This window comes from Bacillus rossius, assembly GCF_032445375.1.
Source record: "Bacillus rossius redtenbacheri isolate Brsri chromosome 4 unlocalized genomic scaffold, Brsri_v3 Brsri_v3_scf4_2, whole genome shotgun sequence".
NCBI classification, from domain to species: Eukaryota; Metazoa; Arthropoda; class Insecta; order Phasmatodea; family Bacillidae; genus Bacillus; species Bacillus rossius.
Genome location: NW_026962011.1, coordinates 52,418,027 through 52,439,391, shown reverse-complemented (window position 1 = coordinate 52,439,391; position 21,365 = coordinate 52,418,027). Strand labels below are relative to the sequence as shown.

At 40.4% G+C, this 21,365-nt stretch overlaps 1 protein-coding gene across 4 annotated transcripts in view; it reads left to right on the top strand.

Annotated features, from left to right (window-relative positions):
• The window catches only part of LOC134542182 (aldehyde dehydrogenase, dimeric NADP-preferring-like), a 38,687-nt gene that overhangs the window by 12,222 nt on the left and 5,100 nt on the right, over positions 1-21,365 (top strand). The window contains exons 1-8 of one of the 4 annotated variants that reach the window (XM_063386220.1): positions 3,072-3,266; positions 8,909-8,955; positions 13,248-13,391; positions 13,493-13,588; positions 14,551-14,772; positions 17,434-17,597; positions 18,393-18,623; positions 20,148-20,345. In XM_063386220.1, coding sequence (XP_063242290.1) covers positions 3,251-3,266; positions 8,909-8,955; positions 13,248-13,391; positions 13,493-13,588; positions 14,551-14,772; positions 17,434-17,597; positions 18,393-18,623; positions 20,148-20,345 — 1,118 coding nt within the window. In that variant the 5' untranslated portion in view covers positions 3,072-3,250. Of the gene's footprint in view, positions 1-3,071; positions 3,267-8,908; positions 8,956-13,247; positions 13,392-13,492; positions 13,589-14,550; positions 14,773-17,433; positions 17,598-18,392; positions 18,624-20,147; positions 20,346-21,365 lie in introns of those variants that run through there. The other 3 variants (XM_063386221.1, XM_063386222.1, XM_063386223.1) reach the window with 3 other exon arrangements.

Sequence of the window (21,365 nt, the reverse complement as noted above, 5' to 3'; positions counted from 1 at the left end):
GAAGCGCGGAACTGGTTCCTCGGGATTCCTGGTGTTGTTGACCCAGCGGCGCGCGTCTGTCACAACGAGGCGCCCCGGGCCACCGTCACCGTCCAGGGAGACACACCAACCTGGACGACATGCTCGTTTCAGTAATCGAGTTCCTTACAGCCAACATCTGATGGGCGTAACGAAAAACAACAAGAAAAATTGGTCGTCTGTAAAGTCGGTTTACGGACGATAATTTTACGTGATAACGTCATAAGAAAACATTGATGAAAAATTGCATACTTTTTAATTTTCAAATATTATTTACAGTTTTTACGAATTTAACTTAAATAATTTGTTTAAATATAATCACGAACAATAAGTTAAAAAGACCCGCCTTAACCTGTTTGATATTATAGAATATTTTCTCGCGCGGTGGTTGGCCGGTTCTTGCACGCTCGGCTCAGGCGGAACATGACAATGAGTCATGCGTTTTCTTGCGTGCAGCCGGCGTTCATCGATTTATAAGACGTTATCACGTCAATAACGCAAGGCTAAGGAGCGGGGAGCTCAATGTTGGAGAGGGATAAGCTGATGGGGAGGGGAATAACGGATAAACAGGGCCAGGATTTTCACGAAAGAAAAAATAAACGGACCCCATTAGACTGCAATAACGCCATTCAGGACGCGTTCAATTCCGTAATGAAATATCGTGAAACAGTCACTGTGTACTGTACCTGTAAAGAGACCCTATTACGAAGCGCAGACGTTGCTAGAGTGTTTTCACTCCCAGCTAGTCTCGAAATATTTTCTTGAAAAATACCATGCTCCTGCGATCAAAGGATAGTGCCATTCAGCTGTAAAACTCTTTGCAGGCTGTGTAAGCCTACTCAATAAGGCGCATTTATGTATTATATTTTAACTATTAAATTACTTGCCGAAAACACTGATGGCAGTACCAGCAGTGCTCGATGGTACGTTTGCATTATAGCATACTTGCATACTCGCATACTTGCATACCTGCTCACTCGGATACTTGCGCACTATCTTATACACTCCCCTGTACGCTTGTAATCTTGCACACTTGTACGCGGCTGTCAAATATTTGTCTACCCTACAGTGAATCCCTATTCATCTAGCTGTGAAGTTTCACTGTACACGCGTTTGGTGGCCACACACACATTTGTTTAAAACATTCAATATTGAAATTCCCCCTTCGTTAAGCCAGGTACAGTAAATTAAGAGATTTGCAAAGACCCTAACGTTGTTTCTATGACAGTGTTACTACAATTCTATTAATGCCATATTAATTGAATACTAAACACCACTGACTTCAAAGAGAAATTATTCCTCTAAGCTATAAACTATGCTTCAATGAGTACAAGTTTTGAAAATCAAACGATAGAAAATTGCTAAGGCTTTCTTATTCTTATTATAAAAGATTCTCGCGTTTAACTTTAGCGTTACTTTCAAACGCTGCCGTGGAGGGGGGAAATAGAGAGAGAGAGAGAGAGAGAGAGAGAGAGAGAGAGAGAGCGAGAGAGCAGGTGAGAGATTGCTAGATGGAGCGGGGTTACTGATGCTGGTTACTGATGGCAGCAACAGCGTATGATTTCATATAATTTCAAATACTTTTTTTTTTAACGTTTACATACTTTCCAATACTTTTGCCTACTTTCGTATACTTTCTCAACTCGTAATTCGCAACTAACTCTGAACCCTGAGGTTGGATCCGATGTCTGCTTTAAAATTGTGACAATATGTGTAGACATCTCCAATAGGGTTATTAATAATTTTTTTTAACTATCATAAACCCATTGGTACAGTGCGTGTTTCTCAAGAATGCACTAAGTAAATTTATCAAAATGGAACACGTAAACAATATTGATCTATAAGAGTAGAAACTGGTCCACACTGGCCTTAAGGCCCTTGCGCGCTAGGACAATAGTGAAAGCCAGTATTGGTGGTTTGGTGTAACCGCCAATGAACCAGCCGGGGCCAGCATTGAACTCCCTTAGCGGCAGCCAGTACTGCGTGAGACGTGTCCAGTGCAAGAGTGCAGGTTGTCTATAAGAATGTGGATGGTGATGATAAATGATCCTCTCCTGATGTCACGTCAGTAGAAGTGTTTGTAAACCACTCCACGCGGTTGTCAGCGTGCAAAGCATGACGCGACGGGAAGCCTTCTTTTCACAGACGAGAGAGCCAAACTCCCGATCGTGCATCTTCGGTTTTTTTTGTTCATTGTCAATATGTTGATAAAAGGATACTAATGGTCAATTAGGTTAGGTTAGCTACATTATAAATACTTTAAAACATTCTGGAAGGTTGATTTGGTTAGGATAGCTACATTAAAGATACGGAAAAAAAATTGGTTGTCTGTAAAGTCGGTTTACGGACGATAGTTTAACGTGACGTCATAACAAAACATTGATGAAATGATTGCATACTTTTATGAATAAAATTGAATCACTTTTATTGAATTATTACTATTTTGTATGGATACAAAGGAGTGAAATGAAATCTACAAATTAATTGATAAATTTACTTTTATTTGCACTCATTAACTCAAATATGTTTATTACTTTAACGAAGAGATTATTTTAACTATAACTTTTATACATGTTTGCTATTTAACTCCTTCCAATCTGTGTTATTCTGTTAAGGATGGGACGATGATAGGAAAAGTAGGAAACGAATGGGAGTGTTTCAAGTTTAATGTGCCTCGAAAAAGTCAAGTCGATGGTTGTTCCAATCGAGTGGAAGAGAGATATAGATGCGGCGCAAGCTTACAATGAGCGTAACGGGACACAGCGTAAAGGGGACAATGTGCGTTACGGGACACTTTTTCGTGCGTGCAGCCGGCGTTCATCGATTTATTAGACGTTGTCACGTCAAAAAAAAAAAGCGAGCGTGAACTTCGGGGAACTTCGGGTTTTGGCTCTCTCGTCTGTGGAATGAAGGCTTCCCGTGGTGCGTGGCCTGTCCCCGCTGGTCGCTGAGACCCGAGGACACCCGAGGACACACGAGGCCGCGGCGGGAGAGTTGCGTGCGCCGCGTGAGGGGCACCTGGAGGAGGGGGGGGGGGGGGGGGGGGCTCGCGTGTTGACCGCTCGTGACGGCGGGGTTCGCGCAGCCGCAGTGGCGCGCGGGCGGCCGAGAGAGGAAGAGAGACCGTCAGTCAGTCGGCCTTCGGCAACAAGAGTAAAAGGAAAGAACACAAACACACACGCCTCCCAGCTTTCACCTGCTCTCGCGGCCACTCCGACCTCGGCGGGCCGCCATGACTGCTAAAACACGTGAGTACACTATTAGAAACTACAATCAACTTAACGGACTTTTCAACGGAGAATTCGCCTCATATAGGTAAGTGAAGAGTTCTTCGCTTAAACTACGCCGTATTTAAACTTCCTCAGAGTTCTGTTTCTCCGCTGTAACCAGAGTAAACACACTCGTGCAAAGAAGTAATAAGCGTTCTTGCAAGAGTCTTAACAAGTTTTTGAAGTTTTGTTTATGTACGAAGATAATGTTTGTGGATTCATGGTCGAAGTGAGTGAACTTAGGTACCCGTAAGCTTACGAACATCCCCGGATAATTTCTTCGTGAATTTGAGGTGAAAATGTGTAACAGCGTACCCGCAATCTAGCGTCCAGCCAAAACACCCTGAGCCTGCGCTTCTGGGTGAGGTGCCACGCTGACTGTGTGTCCGTGTGTCTGTTATTGTGTGCTCTGGACATTCTTGAACATCTCAAACTGCAAACTGCCTCGCAGATGGAAGAGGAATGCTTCGGTTCAGTGCTTCACGGCGGTGTTTCGATCCATACTTCGTTTAATGCATAATCCAGTATTATGCCGAGAATAGTGTAAAGGCGCTATCAATAAGAAGCAAAAAAAAAAAAAAAATTCATGAGAGAGGAGCAGGCATGAGCCCCTAAAACAAATCCTCTCTAACCCACCTGATCGCATCTCTTTGATAACATCAAGGCTACACTATAACGGTTCATATCCCAATAATTTAGAGCTTCAAAGTTGGAACTACTTGCATAACCACACGACACCAAGAAGGTGGATAATTAATTGATGTTTCACGTACAAATAAATTTTGTTTTTGTCGAATTTTATTATGGCCGAAGTGAAATGTAACTACAAATATACTACATGCCAATGCAAACGCGGTAATTATTTACATATTACTATACCTATGACAGTTTATGAGTACATATTTTACGACGTGAAATTACTAATGGCTTAGATTAATGTGGAAATATAAAATGCACCTAGTGTCGCAAATTTCATGATTCATCCTCACGTTGGAATCACAATAGCGCGACGTATCTACTCTACTGCTGGCGTGCGTATCTACTATAAGGGTTCCCCTCCACCTCTTCGTCCCGGGCCACGTGGGCCGTGAATGCAGAGCGGGCCCTAGTGGCCGGGTTGTGTCGTGGTTCGTGTCATGGTGTTCAGATCCGTTCCCACGCCGGCGGAAGCTGCTCCGACCTTGGGTCGCGCGACACGTGTTGCACTGCAGCACTCATACAGGCAGGACATGGTAACAGGGAAGCCTTCTTTTCACAGACGAGAGTGCCAAACGCCCGATCGTGCATCTTCGGATTTTTTTTTGTAGGTTAGGTTAGCTACATTATAAATACTTTAAAACATTGTGGACGGTTGATTTGGTTAGGATAACTACATTAAAGATACTGTGAAATCATGTAAACGGTTTCCTAGCCCTAGATAGCTACATATTAAAATTTTATGTTTGCTTATCAAATAACTTTTTAATATGTAGCTATCCAGGGCTAGGAAACCGTTTACATGATTTCACAGTATCTTTAATGTAGCTATATTTACCTAATATAACCAACCATCCACAATGTTTTAAAGTATTTATAATGCAGCTAACCTATCCTAATCGACCGCCAAATTTAATGCCACACCGGTTTATACAATGAGATAAAACGGAAAAAAAAAGCGGGAATGAACTTCGGGGAACTTCGGGTGTGGCTCTCTCGTCTGTGAAATGTAAGCTTCCCATGGTAACACGTACAAAAAAAAGGGGGTGTGTTTACTTACGTACACGCATTAGAAGTTATACTTCTACGGTAACACTAAAAATTCACCTAAATATTTTAAAAAACAATATACACACTATGACAATAGGTTATATATGTTTCAAGAGCGTAGTCAGGAATGTCTCATCTCCCTTTCAATGCAATTTGTTAACCAGTTTGAAATGACTAATTTATGGCTCAGTATATGGCCATTAAAATCAGTCATGTGCAGTGGAATTGCTCAGTTTATAAACACAATTTTAATCACTCATATTCATAACAAATAATTTTTTTTTTAATTATGTGGGCCAGTATTTAATATAAATCACTAAAGTATATGAATTAAAACACATTAATTTTTATTTGTTTATGAACTTTTTTCATACTGTGAAAATTTCGCCATGATACGCGCGCGTCGTAAAAATTCACTCATCATTTTTTCATAAGTGTGAAGATTTTCGAAAAGTTTTTTTTTTTTTTACGGATTGCAACTAAACAAGTTTTAATTCAGAACGTAGATTTTCGTGTGGCCAATCACGAATCACTTGTCAGTGCCTCTGGGCTGATGCCACGTCCATGAACATGATGTGCCCAACGTTGTCACATGCGCCATTGAGGATGGCTGCAACAAGGCATGCCGAAACGTCGCATCTACGATCGTTTTTTTAAATACATTTCAAGTCCTGGCTCAGGGTAGTGCAATAGTCGGGCAGAGATAACGTTTACGTGTATTATCTCTCAACTGGATGGAAGTGTCGCCGCTCGGTCCCCATCCAGGCGCGTCGCCTACGTCATGTCGGTGGAGGGGGGGGGGGGGCAGTGTTGCCAGTCCATCCGGCGGGCAAGGGCTGCATGCGGCAGCAGTAGGTATCACAAGCCCAGGGTGCGGCGCACGTGATGGTAGCCGCTGTACGCGCCCGGCGCAGACAATAGCAGCACCCAGCCTCGTTCAGCCGTTGCGGGGGCGGAGAGGCTACTGCTCACTGAACCCCGATCAGAGTCCCGCCGACCCTCGCTCGTGCAACTTCGCGGTTGCGTGATAACAACTGGCGTCCGCCCACGTGGTCCGGTGTCTGGTATGTCTGTTTGTTGACCCAATGGACACCCGGGTTTCATTATCCAACCTTCCCCCTGCCTTGAACGTCGCGTGAGCTGACAATTTCACCTCACGAAAGAATATTAACGTATGTATCTCTAACGTTATCTGTGAAAAATCACGAGCGGCTGAGTGGACAGGTTAAGTGTGCAGAATTGGCGCCAGACCAAAATAATAAAATAATGCAAGCCTCAACATCATAACTCTGCAATGAATTGAATGATAAAAAAAAAAACAAAGATTTTGAGCATTTTCTCATAATTATTTTGATGTACTCATAAAATATAACAGTTAAGAAAACACTTTAGTCATTTATGTGAGAGAATGGTCATTTATGTGAGAGAAATATAATTTATTTGTTCATGTTATGATCTGCTATTATCATGTTATATTTAGTGTTGCAGGTAAAGGTGTTCATGTGATTTGTTAAATAAGCAGAAACTAGTAAGCAGTCTTTAGGTACCAATATTTCGATACATGACATATAACAGCTTAAATATACTTTCAGCAGTTTCAAAGACTAGAACAAAAATAGATTACCAATACGTAGTTAAAAATAACACATGTGAATTACATTGAATGATTACAGTGTGTAAGCATAGTGCTATTAGGCTAATGCGAAGCCCTCAGGCGAAATGAGGATATTAAAGTAAACATATATCCGTAAGTTCTGAACCTGCGCAATGGACGAAGCTCGCATTTTAACTTAACTTTTAATGCATATGATCTCACTCCTTTAAGTTATGATCAGGTGCCTGTAGTGACTACTGAAGTCTCAACTGGTGGCAAACTGAACGCCACAAATGCGATGAGGACACCGCTGCCAACTGAGAAATGTAATATTAATATGTATATAGTTTTCTGTCCACGTGATGTGTTTGTAAACCAAGTCAAGGATTGAGTCGCTATTCTGACACGTCAATAAACAACGAAGCTTGAGTTTAGTTCGCGGAGTGTTTGTTCGGCGACCTCCATGGTGGCAACACCTTCGCTGCTGATCGAAATAGCACCAACATATGAATACATGTTTGTTTATATGTATATATATAAATACACATACACACGTAAGTAAATACGTTCCGTTTTCATAACACACAAGATCCTATGTAAGTTCCGTTCTCAGAGAGACTACTCGGAACTCATAGGTGGCTAGAAAATGCATACCCATTGTAATAGCTGGTTTACGCTAGGCAAGTAATTTAGTAAACATAAGGCGCCAGTGTCACTGGCGTCTGCACGAAAAGCAATTATTATGTCGACATCAAGTGTCCAGGAGAGTATTAACAGTCCGATTGTATCGATTGAACCAGAAAACGTGCGACATCGACATTAGAAGGTGTGTCATGATGGATATACGCAGTGCTACCACAATGGTAGCTCAGTTGATAATTTAAAAAGCGTTAAAAAAAAGTGGGACAGTATGGGTGAGAAACTGGACATAAAGAATAAAACAGTTGGGAGCTTATAATAACCTGTTGAGTGCAATGGCGGCTTCAGGTTGACTTTTCGGGAGGGGCTATCGCACAAAGAAAGGTCGTAGTTGCAAAAAATGAAAGTGGTCAGATATTGGCCTTGGAACATTATTTACAAATTACAGGTTTCAAATACAGAACCTAAGTAGCTCCATGCAAGTTTTGATGAGATAAAAGTTTAACATATGAAATTAAATATTGAAGTAAAGATAAATATACACTAATCAATAAAATTGGTCTCGGGAGGGGCTATCGCCGCGCTTGGTTGATTGAACATTTAACACGAAGACACCGACACTTATCGACACTCGACACGTCCTGTACACGCGGCGGCAACCACGACACAGACATTTATGTGAGACATGGTGTTACAGCGATGCACTCACACCGACACACCGAGTGTCTCCGGGTGTGCGCACCTTCACAACTGTTTGGACGAGTGGTCTAGTAAACCGGCGAGTGAGCTCGACTCGGTACAATGAAGTAGCTTCCCCCACACCCCCTAGCTACCCCTTTCCTGGGAAGGTTTGAACGACTACGTGTTAGTAGAGCTCATTAGCTGATTGCATTTTTCGTAGAGACATCACTTTTCGGCATCGTGGCCACAGTTGGAGTGACGAAACCATACTCACATTTGTCACTTTTTTTAGATTGGAAAAAAGAGCTGGTGAAATGTAAAAAAAATATATGGGCAGCTGCAGTTGAAATTGAATAGGCCATGAGAATACCAGGGTATCCTTTCTAATATGAAATTGAAAATCTTCGGACATTCACACAGCTGAAAAATATTATTTTGGGTCCTCAATTCTTTGAATAGCATATTGGAGGCTCTTCATTGCCGAACCCATTTCTTATTATTTCTCTTCCAAGACGAGCTGAAACTTCCCTGGATCATGATGGATGCACGTATTCACGGCTCGACACTCGAACATCTTGTCCTGTGCGAAGGGAAGCCTTCATTTCACAGACGAGAGAGCCACACCCGAAGTTCCCCGAAGTTCATGCTCGCTTTTTTTTTTCCGTACCACAACAGGTGTATTTATTTGGGGAAAACAGTATACATGATTTCACAGTATCTTTAATGTAGCTATCCTAACCAAATCACCCGTCCACAATGTTTGGAAGTATTTATAATGTAGCTAACCTAACCTAATTGACCATTAGTTATCATGAGTTGTATATTTATTTACAATGAACAAAAAAAAAAAGAACCGAAGATGCACGATCGGCCGTTTGGCTCTCTCGTCTGTGAAACGAAGGCTTCCCCTCCACGGACCAGCCGGGTGGAGCGGCTCACGATGCGCTGTGCTTGTTCCCAGGGCAGCAGGAGGACCAGGGGGAGGAGATCATGGCTGACTCGTCGCAGGTGAGACTAGCACCGGCCCGTGCTACCTCCTGGTTTAGTTCCCCGCAGACCGCTCCAGCTAGCTTCAACACTCGGGATAAACTCCTGACAAACACCTACCTTTTGTAATCATTACAACAAATAACTCCATTTTCATCATTTATGTTAATTTCTTTTCTTCCCTTTTGATATGTTAAAATGCATTTACATTTATCTTTTAACAGTCAGTCAACATAGAATTTGAAACTATTTTAAAGATTTAAAAATAAATGTGTAGTCGTAAAATTGTCAACTGAAATACGAGACGTTTTTAATATATTTAAGTAATTAACTTTATTATACAGATTTTATCTCAAATACTCGCAAAAACTACGTTTACGTGTTATTCAGGATCAGAAAATCTAGAGGTAGATATGTGAATGAACTTTGATCCGTTTGTTTATTGTTTCAGTTAATACAATTAAGTAACCTGGATCCCTGTTATGTGGAATGTCACATCGGCAAACCATTCGTAAGGCGTGTTGTGTACCATGCGCACGATCGCCAACGTAGAATATTACGCGTCACTAGGATGTAGTGTACGGTTATAGCAATAAACAAAAGCATTTCAGGACCTTCAAGTTTATTCACTGGCATTTATGCCTCTACGTTTCCAGCACGTGTAAACAATTTTTATGTGCTTTTTAAATACATTATGTTTACTTACGTAGTTTTTTATAAAATCCGAAATGCAACTTTTTAAACAAGGTGATTTGTGACGAAGTGGAATAAAGGAAGGAGCTGATGAATTACGTAATTTGGAGTTTAAAAAAAGGTGATATCAACATAGGGTGTAAACGCAATACCTTACCCTATGGAGTTATGTTGACGCAACACACACATGCGTGCGGCGGAACGCATTGCTTCTGAAAGAAGGTGTGTTGGAACATCTTCTGTAACCATTAAATAAACCACAGTTAGTCATCAGCTCCAAACACATTGAATATAGTTAATAAAAAAGGGGGGGGGGGGGGCGGGCGCGCTTGTCTGTAAAGTCGGTTTACGGAAGATAATTTTAGGTGATAACGTCGTAAGAAAACATTGATGAAAAATTGCATACTTTTAAATTTTCAAATATTTTTACAGTTTTTGCACATTTAATATAAATAATTTGTTTAAATATAATCACGAACAATTAGTTAAAAAGCTCGCCTTAACCTGTTTGATATTATAGAAGATTTTCTCGCACGGTGGTTGGCCGGTTCTTGCACACTCGGCTCAGGCGGAACGTGACAATGAGTCATGCTTTTTCGTGCGTGCAGCCGGCGTTCATCGATTTGTAAGACGTTATCACGTCAAAAAAAAGGGGGTGTGGCTGTGACATGGACGCGACCGTGTGTTGTACGTGAATACGTGTACGTAACAGGTAGGTAATATATAAAATACGCTATATAAAATACGTTATTTTATTTATGTTATAATCATGTTTGAACACTAAGAAGTCGCGTATAGGCCGAAATTATATATATATTTTTTTATTTCAACACCAATTAATACTCACTGTAACTTTTTTACACTAATGTTTTATATATGCAATCCATAGATTTTGACTATGGCTGACGATTGAAACCCAAACAAACGTCGTAGCTTCTTCGAGTCATAAGTTATACTACTAAATGGAAATCTCGAAACAGCTTGCCCCTCCGCAGTCCTCACTTAGCGTAACGAATTCTTTAATCCTTTAGCTATCCAGTGGTGTAATTAAATTTTGGATGGAGATGATAAAGATTTGTAGCCGCAACCATAGGCGTGCCAAGACATTTCCATTACGGGGGGGAGGGGGGGGGGGGCTGGTAAATTTTTAAATCAGAAGCTGAATTTAGAATGTTAAATAGCCTAAATACATTCACTCATTGGCGTGTTTATATTTTTGTGCAGTATCAACTAGATATGTTTACTAGTTAATATTTATATCCGTATAATTTTAAAAATCTTGAAAATATGTTTTTTTTTCCCCATAGACAATGTTTAAATGGTACTTACACATTTTCCCCCTCGAATTTTCCAATAGCTTGGTCCAGATCTACCTTGAAATGAACTTCTTTTTAGTGAATGCAAACATAGCAATTCAGACTACAGAACTTAAAAAAATCCTCTTAAATTTTTTTTGCTTGGCCATTTTAAGAGACCTCTTGTTTTAAATAAACTAAGGCGGCTGTATTTCCAGAACGATAAAATGTTTAAAAATATGGTTAATCAGCACGCTGCAACACTGAAACAAAGTTTGAGTGTCACAGTGCCAGGAATATACGAATATTAACGAACGCATTAGAGAAAATGCCGATCTGAGTGATTACATTAGGGGGGGGCCATGGCCCACCTGGCCCCCCCTGTAGGCACGCCTATGGCCGCAACACCAAACTGTATATCCCGATTTTGTTATTCGTTTTTTGAATTGCCTCCCACTATGGAAGCAATTTTAAGGACGTATTCACGTCAAAAACGCAGTGAATCAAAATGCTAATCGGCGACGATATCGACTGTGGTCGACTGTGGTGTCTTCTCCTCGTGTGGCAACACTGCTTGGAGCAGCAGCGCGTGTTGCGTGCCGCCCGCCCACTCGCACCACGTGACTAGTGGGAAGCCTTCTCTTCACAGGCGAGAGAGCCAAGCGTACGATCGTGCATCTTCGGTTTTTTTTTTGTTCATTGTCAATGTGTTGATAAAAGGATACTAATGGTCAATTAGGTTAGGTTAGCTACATTATAAATACTTTAAAACATTGTGGACGGTTGATTTGGTTAGGATAGCTACATTAAAGATACGGGGAAAAAAACCATGAACTTCGGGTTTGGCTCTCTCGTCTGTGAAAAGAAGGCTTCCCTGTCTGTGTCTAGTGCCTCTCTCGCTCGTTGCCAGGGAAACCTGCTATCTGCTCACTGAGCCAGGGTCAGACGCCCGAATAAACTTGGCGCATAATCGGATTTTAATGGATTAATTTTTGTAACGTCAGGTGCTGCATAAAATTTTTTTTTCAAAATATGTTTATTTTTTTTTTTAAATTTTCGGGAGAGTAGGTTTTTGCATGTCCAGGTGATTGGCATTCAAAATTTAGTTTGGATTAGGTCAAAGCACTAAAAATTCTCACAAAATCATGAACACACACACATTCTCGCAGACCACGAAGTTGCATGAGCAAGCAGCGAACTTAGGATAAATTCGGGACTGACCGTAGGTGTTCCTGCATCCCCCCCCCCTTTTTTTATCTGACTAAAAAGAAAGCCAGGTGCTACTGAGCGGAACTAAAGCTTCTAATAGAATAATTCAACTTTGAGAAATATAAACGAACATTCACATTTACACAGACTACAATAAGTTTTTTTTTAATGCTGGTGTTAGCTTGATTGGATGAAAATTACAAGTCATTAAAAGAAATCATTTAAAAAAACCTTAAAAGTAATGCGATTTGCACAGATCACATTTACACTTATGGCCACAATAACTTTTCATTCTTTAGATATTTTTTATTCTGGGATTTGAAAGTTTTTAATAGGAAGGGGGGGTCGAATAAAACAAATTATTTGCTCCAGACCCCTTGATTTTTCTCGATGACACTGCATATCCCACCAAAGCAATCAGAGTTAGATTTACCGGCGGGTTCTTTTATCGCAAGTGGAAATGTGACGGATGTTGCTGTGAGCCGGTGGGCTTTCTCTGGATATTCCAGTTTGTGTCAAATCCTCCATTCTCATCTCATCGCCTCTAGTGACCTTGATGTTCGCAGCACATTAAACCCATTTATTCATTCATTTATTCAAATCCTCAGCGAGTGGTTTACCTGGATGCAACGTACCAGCACAATCTTGTGGACTCACTTCCTAACCGAATCCAGGTGTTATCAAGTTCAGAAGCAGAGTTACATGTCATTAAATTATGCTTGTAATGATTTCTCCAGGGTGACTAATTTTTTTGTCCAGTGAGCTTATATTATAGTGTCTTACCACTGCACAACTTCACTCTATAGGAGTGCTTTGTTAAATTGAAATAGGATTATCTAAAAGTTTTTTTTTTTTTTAGAATTTCATTTCGGAAGGTAGAGAAATAGATTCCACTTTCCTTGCTGTTTGCTTTAAAATTATTTCATTTTGCTGGTGGAAATGATAGATTTTTTTTTAGTTTTTAGGTATGCCACCTGTACTATTGAGAATGACATGTAATAACTCATAGTGCTACTTAATAGTGTAAAATGGTTTGTTTCTGCTTATGTGGTAGGTTACGGTTTCGACGTTTGGTCATAGCCTGCGTTAAGGATCGTAACTTTTTCATGTTATCAGGTCGTGAAGATGGCGAAGAAAGCCTTCCTCAGTGGAAAAACAAGATCAATCAAGTTCAGGGAGAAGCAACTCAGGCAGCTACTGAAGATGTATGAAGAAAATGAAGATCAGATTTTATCAGCACTTGCCACTGACCTTTGTAAGGTACAGTTCAAGTTGATTGTCTGAAATTGTGAAAATTTTATTTTTGCAGTGTAAATTGTTTTATAGATCAATGTTATTTACAGTTTTTTTCTCCCCTGTAGCCGAGACAAGAAGCAATCACAACAGAGTTGGAGGTATTAAAAAATGATCTACTGCACATAATATACAATTTTAAGGACTGGGCAAAAACTGAAAAGGTGAGAAAAAGAAAATAACATATGCGTGAAACATAATTTTATAAGCACACACACACAATGGTATACCTAGACACTCATGTACTGATGCAGTTTGAAATGGACACAGTTGCATTTGTTTCAGTAGGGCTAATATCTCGCCTCACACGGGCCACGTAACGCCAACGCCCTGAGTAAGAGCCACTAGTCGGGTCCACGTGGTGGCGCCCACTATTAACATAACTAGTTCAAAACGTAACACCGGAACGCCCTTAACACTGATAACCTCTAAAGTTTACTAATTCAGTTTTTTTCTCATACCTATCCCGTTACCATTCCACAAGATATTGTACTTTTAACATGTAATATATAAATAAAATACAATATGTAATGATTCTGAAAACTTAGTTTTTAAAAAAAAAAAAAAAAACCTTTAATGGGTTGATTGTTTTCAACATCATTGTTAGTATTTTTAATTTCTTGTATATTGTTTTATTTTTGACCCTTGAGATCTGGTTTCGTAGATTCAAAGGGTATACTTGAGCAGGGGCGTAGCCAGGGGGGGGTTTTAGGGGTTCAAACCCCCCCCCCCCCCCCCCCTTAGCTCCAAATATTTAATTAATTTCTTATTCATCACTCAAACAAATTTCATATTAAAATTAATAAAATTTTTACTATTACAATATTTAAATTTAAGTACCAAAAAATTGCTAAAATAGCACTATTTTACACCTTAAAATCCAAATTTTCCCGGGGGAGGACCCCCGGACCCCCCGCTTTAATAGGGGGGGGCCATGCTTCTTAACACCCCCCATACACAAATCCTGGCTACGCCACTGTACTTGAGGTACTCTTTGAGTTTTAAATTTGAGATTTTGATTCAAGAAAATTTGGATTCAACCAATCACTATATATTAAAAAAAAAAAAAAAAACCTTTGTGTGCACTACTTGCAACCTGACCATAGCAATGTGTGAATGTCTGCAGCCAAGCAAGAGTGCCGTGAACATCCTGGACGAAGTGAGGATACTGAGGGTTCCGTACGGCACGGTGCTCGTGGTGGGGACGTGGAACTACCCCTTCCTCATCTCCCTGCAGCCCCTCGCCGGAGCGATCGCCGCCGGCAACACGGTGGTGGTGAAGCCGTCGGAGCTGGCGCCTGACTCGGCCGAGGTCATGGCGAAGCTCGTGCCCAAGTACCTGGACCCGGTAACTGCTACATCCCGCCTGGGAACATCCTGTTTGAGAGCGATGCTCGCCGTGCTTAACGCATCCGAGCGCACTGTCTCCTCATTGTGTCCTCCCTGACATGCTGTTAGTGCCTCGCCCGCTGTTCAACACCTTCCTTGCGTCCTTCCACTCCCGAACCCGATATCAACACACTCACGAACACCATCCAGCCGACCCCCGCAGGGCCACCAACCTCTCCACCACACACGTCCTACACGACACTTTCACTAAAATGTGCAGTGTGTTTCATGCCTAAAGACATTCCGAACACACACATTTTAGCCATTTTCACTCACGTAAAAATACCATTTAAAAACAAAGAACTGAAACAGGACTACCCAGCCACCTTCAGCGTATTCTTAAAAGCTTTCCGTAAACTGACACTATTCCGATATCTTGCAGTTTCTGAAACCAGTGGTTTTTTTTTTTACTCAAGCTTTGCATACCGTGTGTGTGCTCAAATAGGTGGTACGGTACCATTAAGCGTGTTTCATTGGTACTCAAGAACCCTCTGCTGTTTATTCTGGAGTACCGTCACGTGAGGCCTTATCTCCTGGCCAGTGGGCCTATTTACAAAATACCTTTTTAATATTTACTTCATTACTTTTACGATACAACACAACTAAGGCTTGCTTTAAATAGTTATGGTCTACTAGGGTGTGCTTGACACAGTAAAATAGCTAAAACTGTGACATGTTTATTTAAGTTTATTGTCACGTTAAACTTTTAAATGGGTAATGGTTTAAGGTGAATAATTTTTTTTTGGGTTGACAGACAGTCTTTAGTGGCTTGATAGAAGTTTAGATTTTTGCCATAGGTTGTTCCAAGTGTTTTGAAATGTGGTATGCCCAGGCATAAATTTAGAAACTGTCCAACTACGGCGTGTATTTTTCTTGCCGCTGCTGCCGTGTTACTTTGGTAATCACTACAAACACCCCAAATCTCTACTTCCATGGGTATAAAATCATATTTGAGTGTGTAAGTGAAAAGCACCTATGCATCAAAGTTTTCAGTTAAATTCAGGTTGGATTCCTCATGGCTCCAAGCTAAGTACAGCAACCCTATGTTCAGTTTCAAGGTGAAAACTAAAACTTTAAGAATACTATAAGAGTACATATTTACTTTAAATGTATGGGTAATCTGAAAACTACATTTTCTCACATCCATAATTGTGTAATCTAATTATGTTTGTAAATTAATTTCTTAGTGTTTATTTGCATCTGTGTTGCAATTTTAAAAACCAAAATACAATACATTTCTTGCCTTTTACTCCTATACAAGAGGAGACTTGAATGTATGTAGGCATACTTACACCTGGTTGAAGGTTTAATCAGCTTCCTTAACTTCCTGTAAGTTCCTGTTGTTTACTCATCAAGGTAGCAGGATCCACAAGGTTAAACCTCCTCCTACTTTTGTGAACTACTGCTTATCTCACAGCCTCTGGAAAATACAGCTTGTTTAACCACAATAGTCTTGTTTGTCTTCATAGATAACAATTACAGATCTGTTTACTCATACAACTTGGTTTCATATCTTAAGTGAAAATTCAATTGATGCTGAAGTGGAATGGCAATAGCGATTTTATGCATATATGGCAACATGTGGGATAATATGGCATTAAAACCCGATTTCCATATTGAAAATACACAATATTATATCTTCATGAATACTTGCATGTTGCTTCTACAAAGTACATGAGAGTAAAGTCCTCTTTTAAATATTTAAGATTAAAAGTCTTGATTATGATGTGGTTGGGGGTTAGAGGTTTTGCAACATATGGTGTCGGCGCTACTACGAATGGTTGCGTGGATTTGGCAGAGACTGTCTCCACTCATGACGTCAACCATGTGACGTAACTCGAAACCCCTGTTTGTCTAGTCTGAGAACAAGGCATGCTATTAGATGTTAGTTAAAAGAGAATATGAGGGCTCTTCATATGCCCCACATGCCTTACTCCCTAGAGATAATTAACACGTGATCTGTTTTAATTAACATCTAACAGCATCCTAGATGCTCGGAACAGGCCAGACCTGAGAGGTGGTGCGAGCTGTTTAGTGTCTCGTTCTCACGTGGGTGACAGTACGCCCGGGCCCGCGTGTCTTCTCACACGTTGCCAACCATAGCATCGAGCATCCACGTCGCAAAGCTTATAACCAACTCCAAACCACTTTTACCAACAAAAAAAAAATCCCTAGTTCTTGCTGACTATTTGGCCTGCAACTAATGGAAGATTCTGATTCAGAGGACATCAGTGGCGTAGCCAGGATTTGTGTATGGGGGGTGTTAAGAAGCATGCCCCCCCCCCTCCCGTATTAGAGCGGGGGGTCCGGTGGTCCTCCCCCGGGAAAATTTGGATTTTAAGGTGTAAAATAGTGCTATTTTAGCAGTTTTCGGTACTTAAATTTAAATATTGTAATGGTAACAATTTTATTAATTTTAATATGAAATTTGAGTGATGAATAAGAAATTAACTAAAGATTTGGTGCTGGGGGGGGGGGGGGGGGGTTGAACCCTTAAAACCCCCCCTGGCTACGCCCCTGGAGGACATTAAGTTTTAATTTGTGTGAGACACAACCAATAAGAATATGCTCAGAACCTGCTGCTGAGTGAGAGGGGGTGTGTTTTCCCTGGTGACTGGAGACCTGCTACCACGTGGTTACCGGAGGCGTCCCGGAGACCACGGAGCTGCTGAGGGAACGCTTCGACTACATCTTCTACACGGGCTCCACGGAGGTCGGCAGGATAGTCCACAGGGCAGCCAACCAGCACCTCGTCCCGACCACACTCGAGTTGGGGGGGAAAAGGTGAGCAACTTGCGAGTCCTGTGGATACCTACATGGGTTAGAATTGGCATCACTTAGTTTGATAAGAGTCCTTCATTAAATGTAACTAATGGTGTGTTCAAACACTATGCTTTGCTAGTTGCTACAGATATGTAATATCAATATGTCTTTGATATCTGAACACCAGATTCAACAGGTATGTAAATATATTTACATACTTCAAGGCCATTAGAGATTAACAATTAAAAATAAAAATGGGTGAAAGCCCAATCGCAAGCGTATTTGTCAATAAAATAACTAAATATGTTGATAATAGCAAAGACATTTGGCGAGAGTAAAAAAAAAATTATGAAAAATTGAGACAGTATAAAATACTATCAATTATCTGTGCCTAGCACAAAGTGTTGCATCTAATGATAATTCACATGTTCTTTCTTTTGCTAAATGTCATTGTTTATGAAGTAATAATGTAAGTTGCCAGTAGGTTCACATAAAACATGATAGTGTATTGGATACAGAGAGAAATATTTTTTTTAATATTTAGTTTTATGCTTGTATTAGTTTTCTAATACTGAAGTAATGTAGTTTTTTGACTCTGCTTAATTAAGGGAAAAAAATATTAGTGTTTTATGTACAAACTTTTGTATGCTTCTTAAATATTTTATGGAAATAATTTTTTTACCCGTTTATAATACAATACTGACAAAATCTTTTTGTAAAATTTTCGAACAGCGTTTCCCCATGTTAAGTGATGAAAATAAGGTTGTTTTGTTCGCCTCCCGCCTGCGTGGCCTAGCAGCCGTGTCGTGTGCGCAGCCCCGTGTTCCTGGACAGCACGGCAGACCTGGACGTGGCGGCACGGCGCCTGCTGTGGGGCAAGTGCGTGAACGCGGGCCAGACGTGCGTCGCGCCAGACTACCTGCTCTGCTCCAAGCAGGTGCAGGCGGAGTTCGTGGCGAGGGCCAAGGCCCTGCTCAGGGACTGGTACGGCAAGGGGGCCATCGGCTCCCCGGACTACGGCCGCGTCGTCTCCGACAAGCACTACTGGTGACCGCACTTCCTCCGCACCGTCTGTCCCCTAAACACATCCCGGTTGTGCTTTCGAGGAGGTATTGTTGCGAGTGTGTGATTTCAGATTGGGAAAGGATAGCCTAATTTAATTATAGAGTGTATGTGTTAGCTACGTTGTACCCGTTTTCCTAAACTACAACAATTTACATGACTGTGCATAAATTAATCACTTTCATAAGTTCACTTTACTCTCCCCACTGGAGCTCGGCTCATTAATAAATCTGTGATGTTTGTCTGTTGCCACGTATATCGGCCCCAACACAATACTTCACACAAATCCACGCTACTCACTCATCAGCCACGGCGTGACACAGTCCCTGATGCTCTGATCTTCAAACAAAAGCCCATTGCTCGTCGCCCACCATCGGTCACTCGCCCTCTTCACTTCGCTCCCAGAAGAGTCGCCAGTATCGCACCTGATGTAGAACAGTGTCGTCGCCTTATTCACCTGCCAAGTCCTGTCCTGGGAGAGGTCTCCTAGCCCTTCAAACCCCTGATTCAACATTCGGAAGCTGCGAGAACAACGGTGTCCTAGTTCCACCACTTCCCGGGACAGTGCGTTGGGGAACTGCCGAACCCTCGGGAGAGACGGAGAGATGCCCGAACTCCCTCGGAAGGTGCTGTGAGAGGTTGGGTTTAAACGTTGGTCGTCAGAAAGCAGCCCACTAATGGGGAGCCCTTGTAAGTATGTTGTACTCGCTCAAGGAAGAGTGGGGAGTTCTCTAGAAATCCCACCAGGTGGCGTGCTAGACAAGTTGGCTAGCCTTGACTCCATCATCCTTGTAACGCTATTGGGTTAGTATCACATTCACAACACTGACACAGGCAAATATAATTATATAAAAAAAAACTGTTATGGAGCCAATATATAATAGACAATCCTGGCTTTGTACATGCTAAGAACTCTTCAGTAACTACTACCGTATGTACTTAACTCCTTATGCATATGTCTGTAATAAGAACCCTGACCCCAATTCAAGGCAAAAATACCTAAAATCACAAATGTAAACTCAAACAATTCAATATTATTTAGAACTATTCTATTTTCCCGCATGTTAAAATGCAAAGACTTAACAAGGCAAATAGTATCAATATAAAGACTTTTCAAGGCCTTGAAAATACACTGGGAAATAAAGGACTTTAAAGGATGTCATAGAGCCCTGAAAATTATAAATTTACACCATTCTAATAGTTAAATGTTTATTGTGAAAATAACAGTAAAATAGCAAAAGACTACACATTTCTGTCATCAAAGTTTAGATTATCCTACATCCTGATCGTGTGACAATTGCGAACATGATATATACAAGTTTGATTATAGTAAATTACACAAGTGCTGTGTAAAAATATGGAACACTGTCACTATATGAAGACTTACCGCTTGTATTAAGTTTTAGTAAAATGATGATTTCAAACTGTCTCTCTAGATGTTTAGTTGAATAATTGTGATATATCACCACCACCTTAATTTATGACCTGTTTGTTTCCATGATATTGCAGGAGGTTAACGAAACTACTAGAGAATGCTTCAGTAGCAGTTGGGGGTGAGACGGATGCCTCTGTGAGGTTCATTGGTCCAACAGTTCTCGTAAACGTGAAGCCTTCGGATCCTGTGATGCAGGAAGAAATATTTGGGCCCATCATCCCCATTATCATCGTGGACAGTGTTTTTGAAGCCATCGACTTCATAAATAGCCGGTAAGTCACTACAACTTTTCGAATACAGCGCTCTATGTATGCAAGAAGATTATAGTATCTTCAATTTAGAAAGTACTGTATGAAGTTCAGTGTCTTCATTTAGTTTTTTATTAATTTAAATTTTACAAAACTAGGTATTTAGTAGTAAAAATTTCATGCTAATTACTACTATGGGTTTAGGATTAATATATTTTTTAAGACATTATTTACAATAAATTGTGAACTTTTACAGTACCAATGATTACAAATCTGTTGACCTAATATATATATCTGTATGTAAAAACGAGCAATGCTTAAATATATATATAAACTGACTTTCTGAAAACAGTTTTAATAATTTTGATTCAGTTAACAAAATAACTATTTTAGGGGGCAAGAAATTGATCTAACTAGGCCGTACCTTACAACTAAACCATGTTGCATACAGCACAACATACAATATTTGTACGTAACTACTGACAGAACATTATTGTTCACACCTTCACAGTTCCCACCAAAGTCTAGCTTTCCGAAAATACAACTAAAAACAATCTTGGTCTCGCACATGTGTTGGTTATTACATTTTCTTGTCATTACTTTTCCAGTCAAATTTATCAAAAAAGTGCTATCACATTTTATGTGTGGTCACAAATTTTCTTGTCAGATATTTATAGAGTGGTTCATATCTAATAGCGATAATAAGTCACCTAAGTGTTCGTAATTATTGTAACTTGTGTGAAATTTTACAACTATGCTTGGTAAATATATTGTGACAAAACTCAAAATGAAAAAAAAAAAAAAGCTATTGTAATAAATTTACAGGAATATTCTACATATAATAGTAATGACAATAACCAACATGATAACTAATAGCTAAACTTTATCTGTGAGCAGCACACAGTGAACTTAACATTCGCTGATCTTAATGTTCAAATTTTTAATAGACTAACTTTTATAAAACCTATTTTAGAGGAACTGCCCTAATACACAGATCAATACAAGTACAAGGGCAATGATACTTGCTGTTCCGTCCAAACCCTC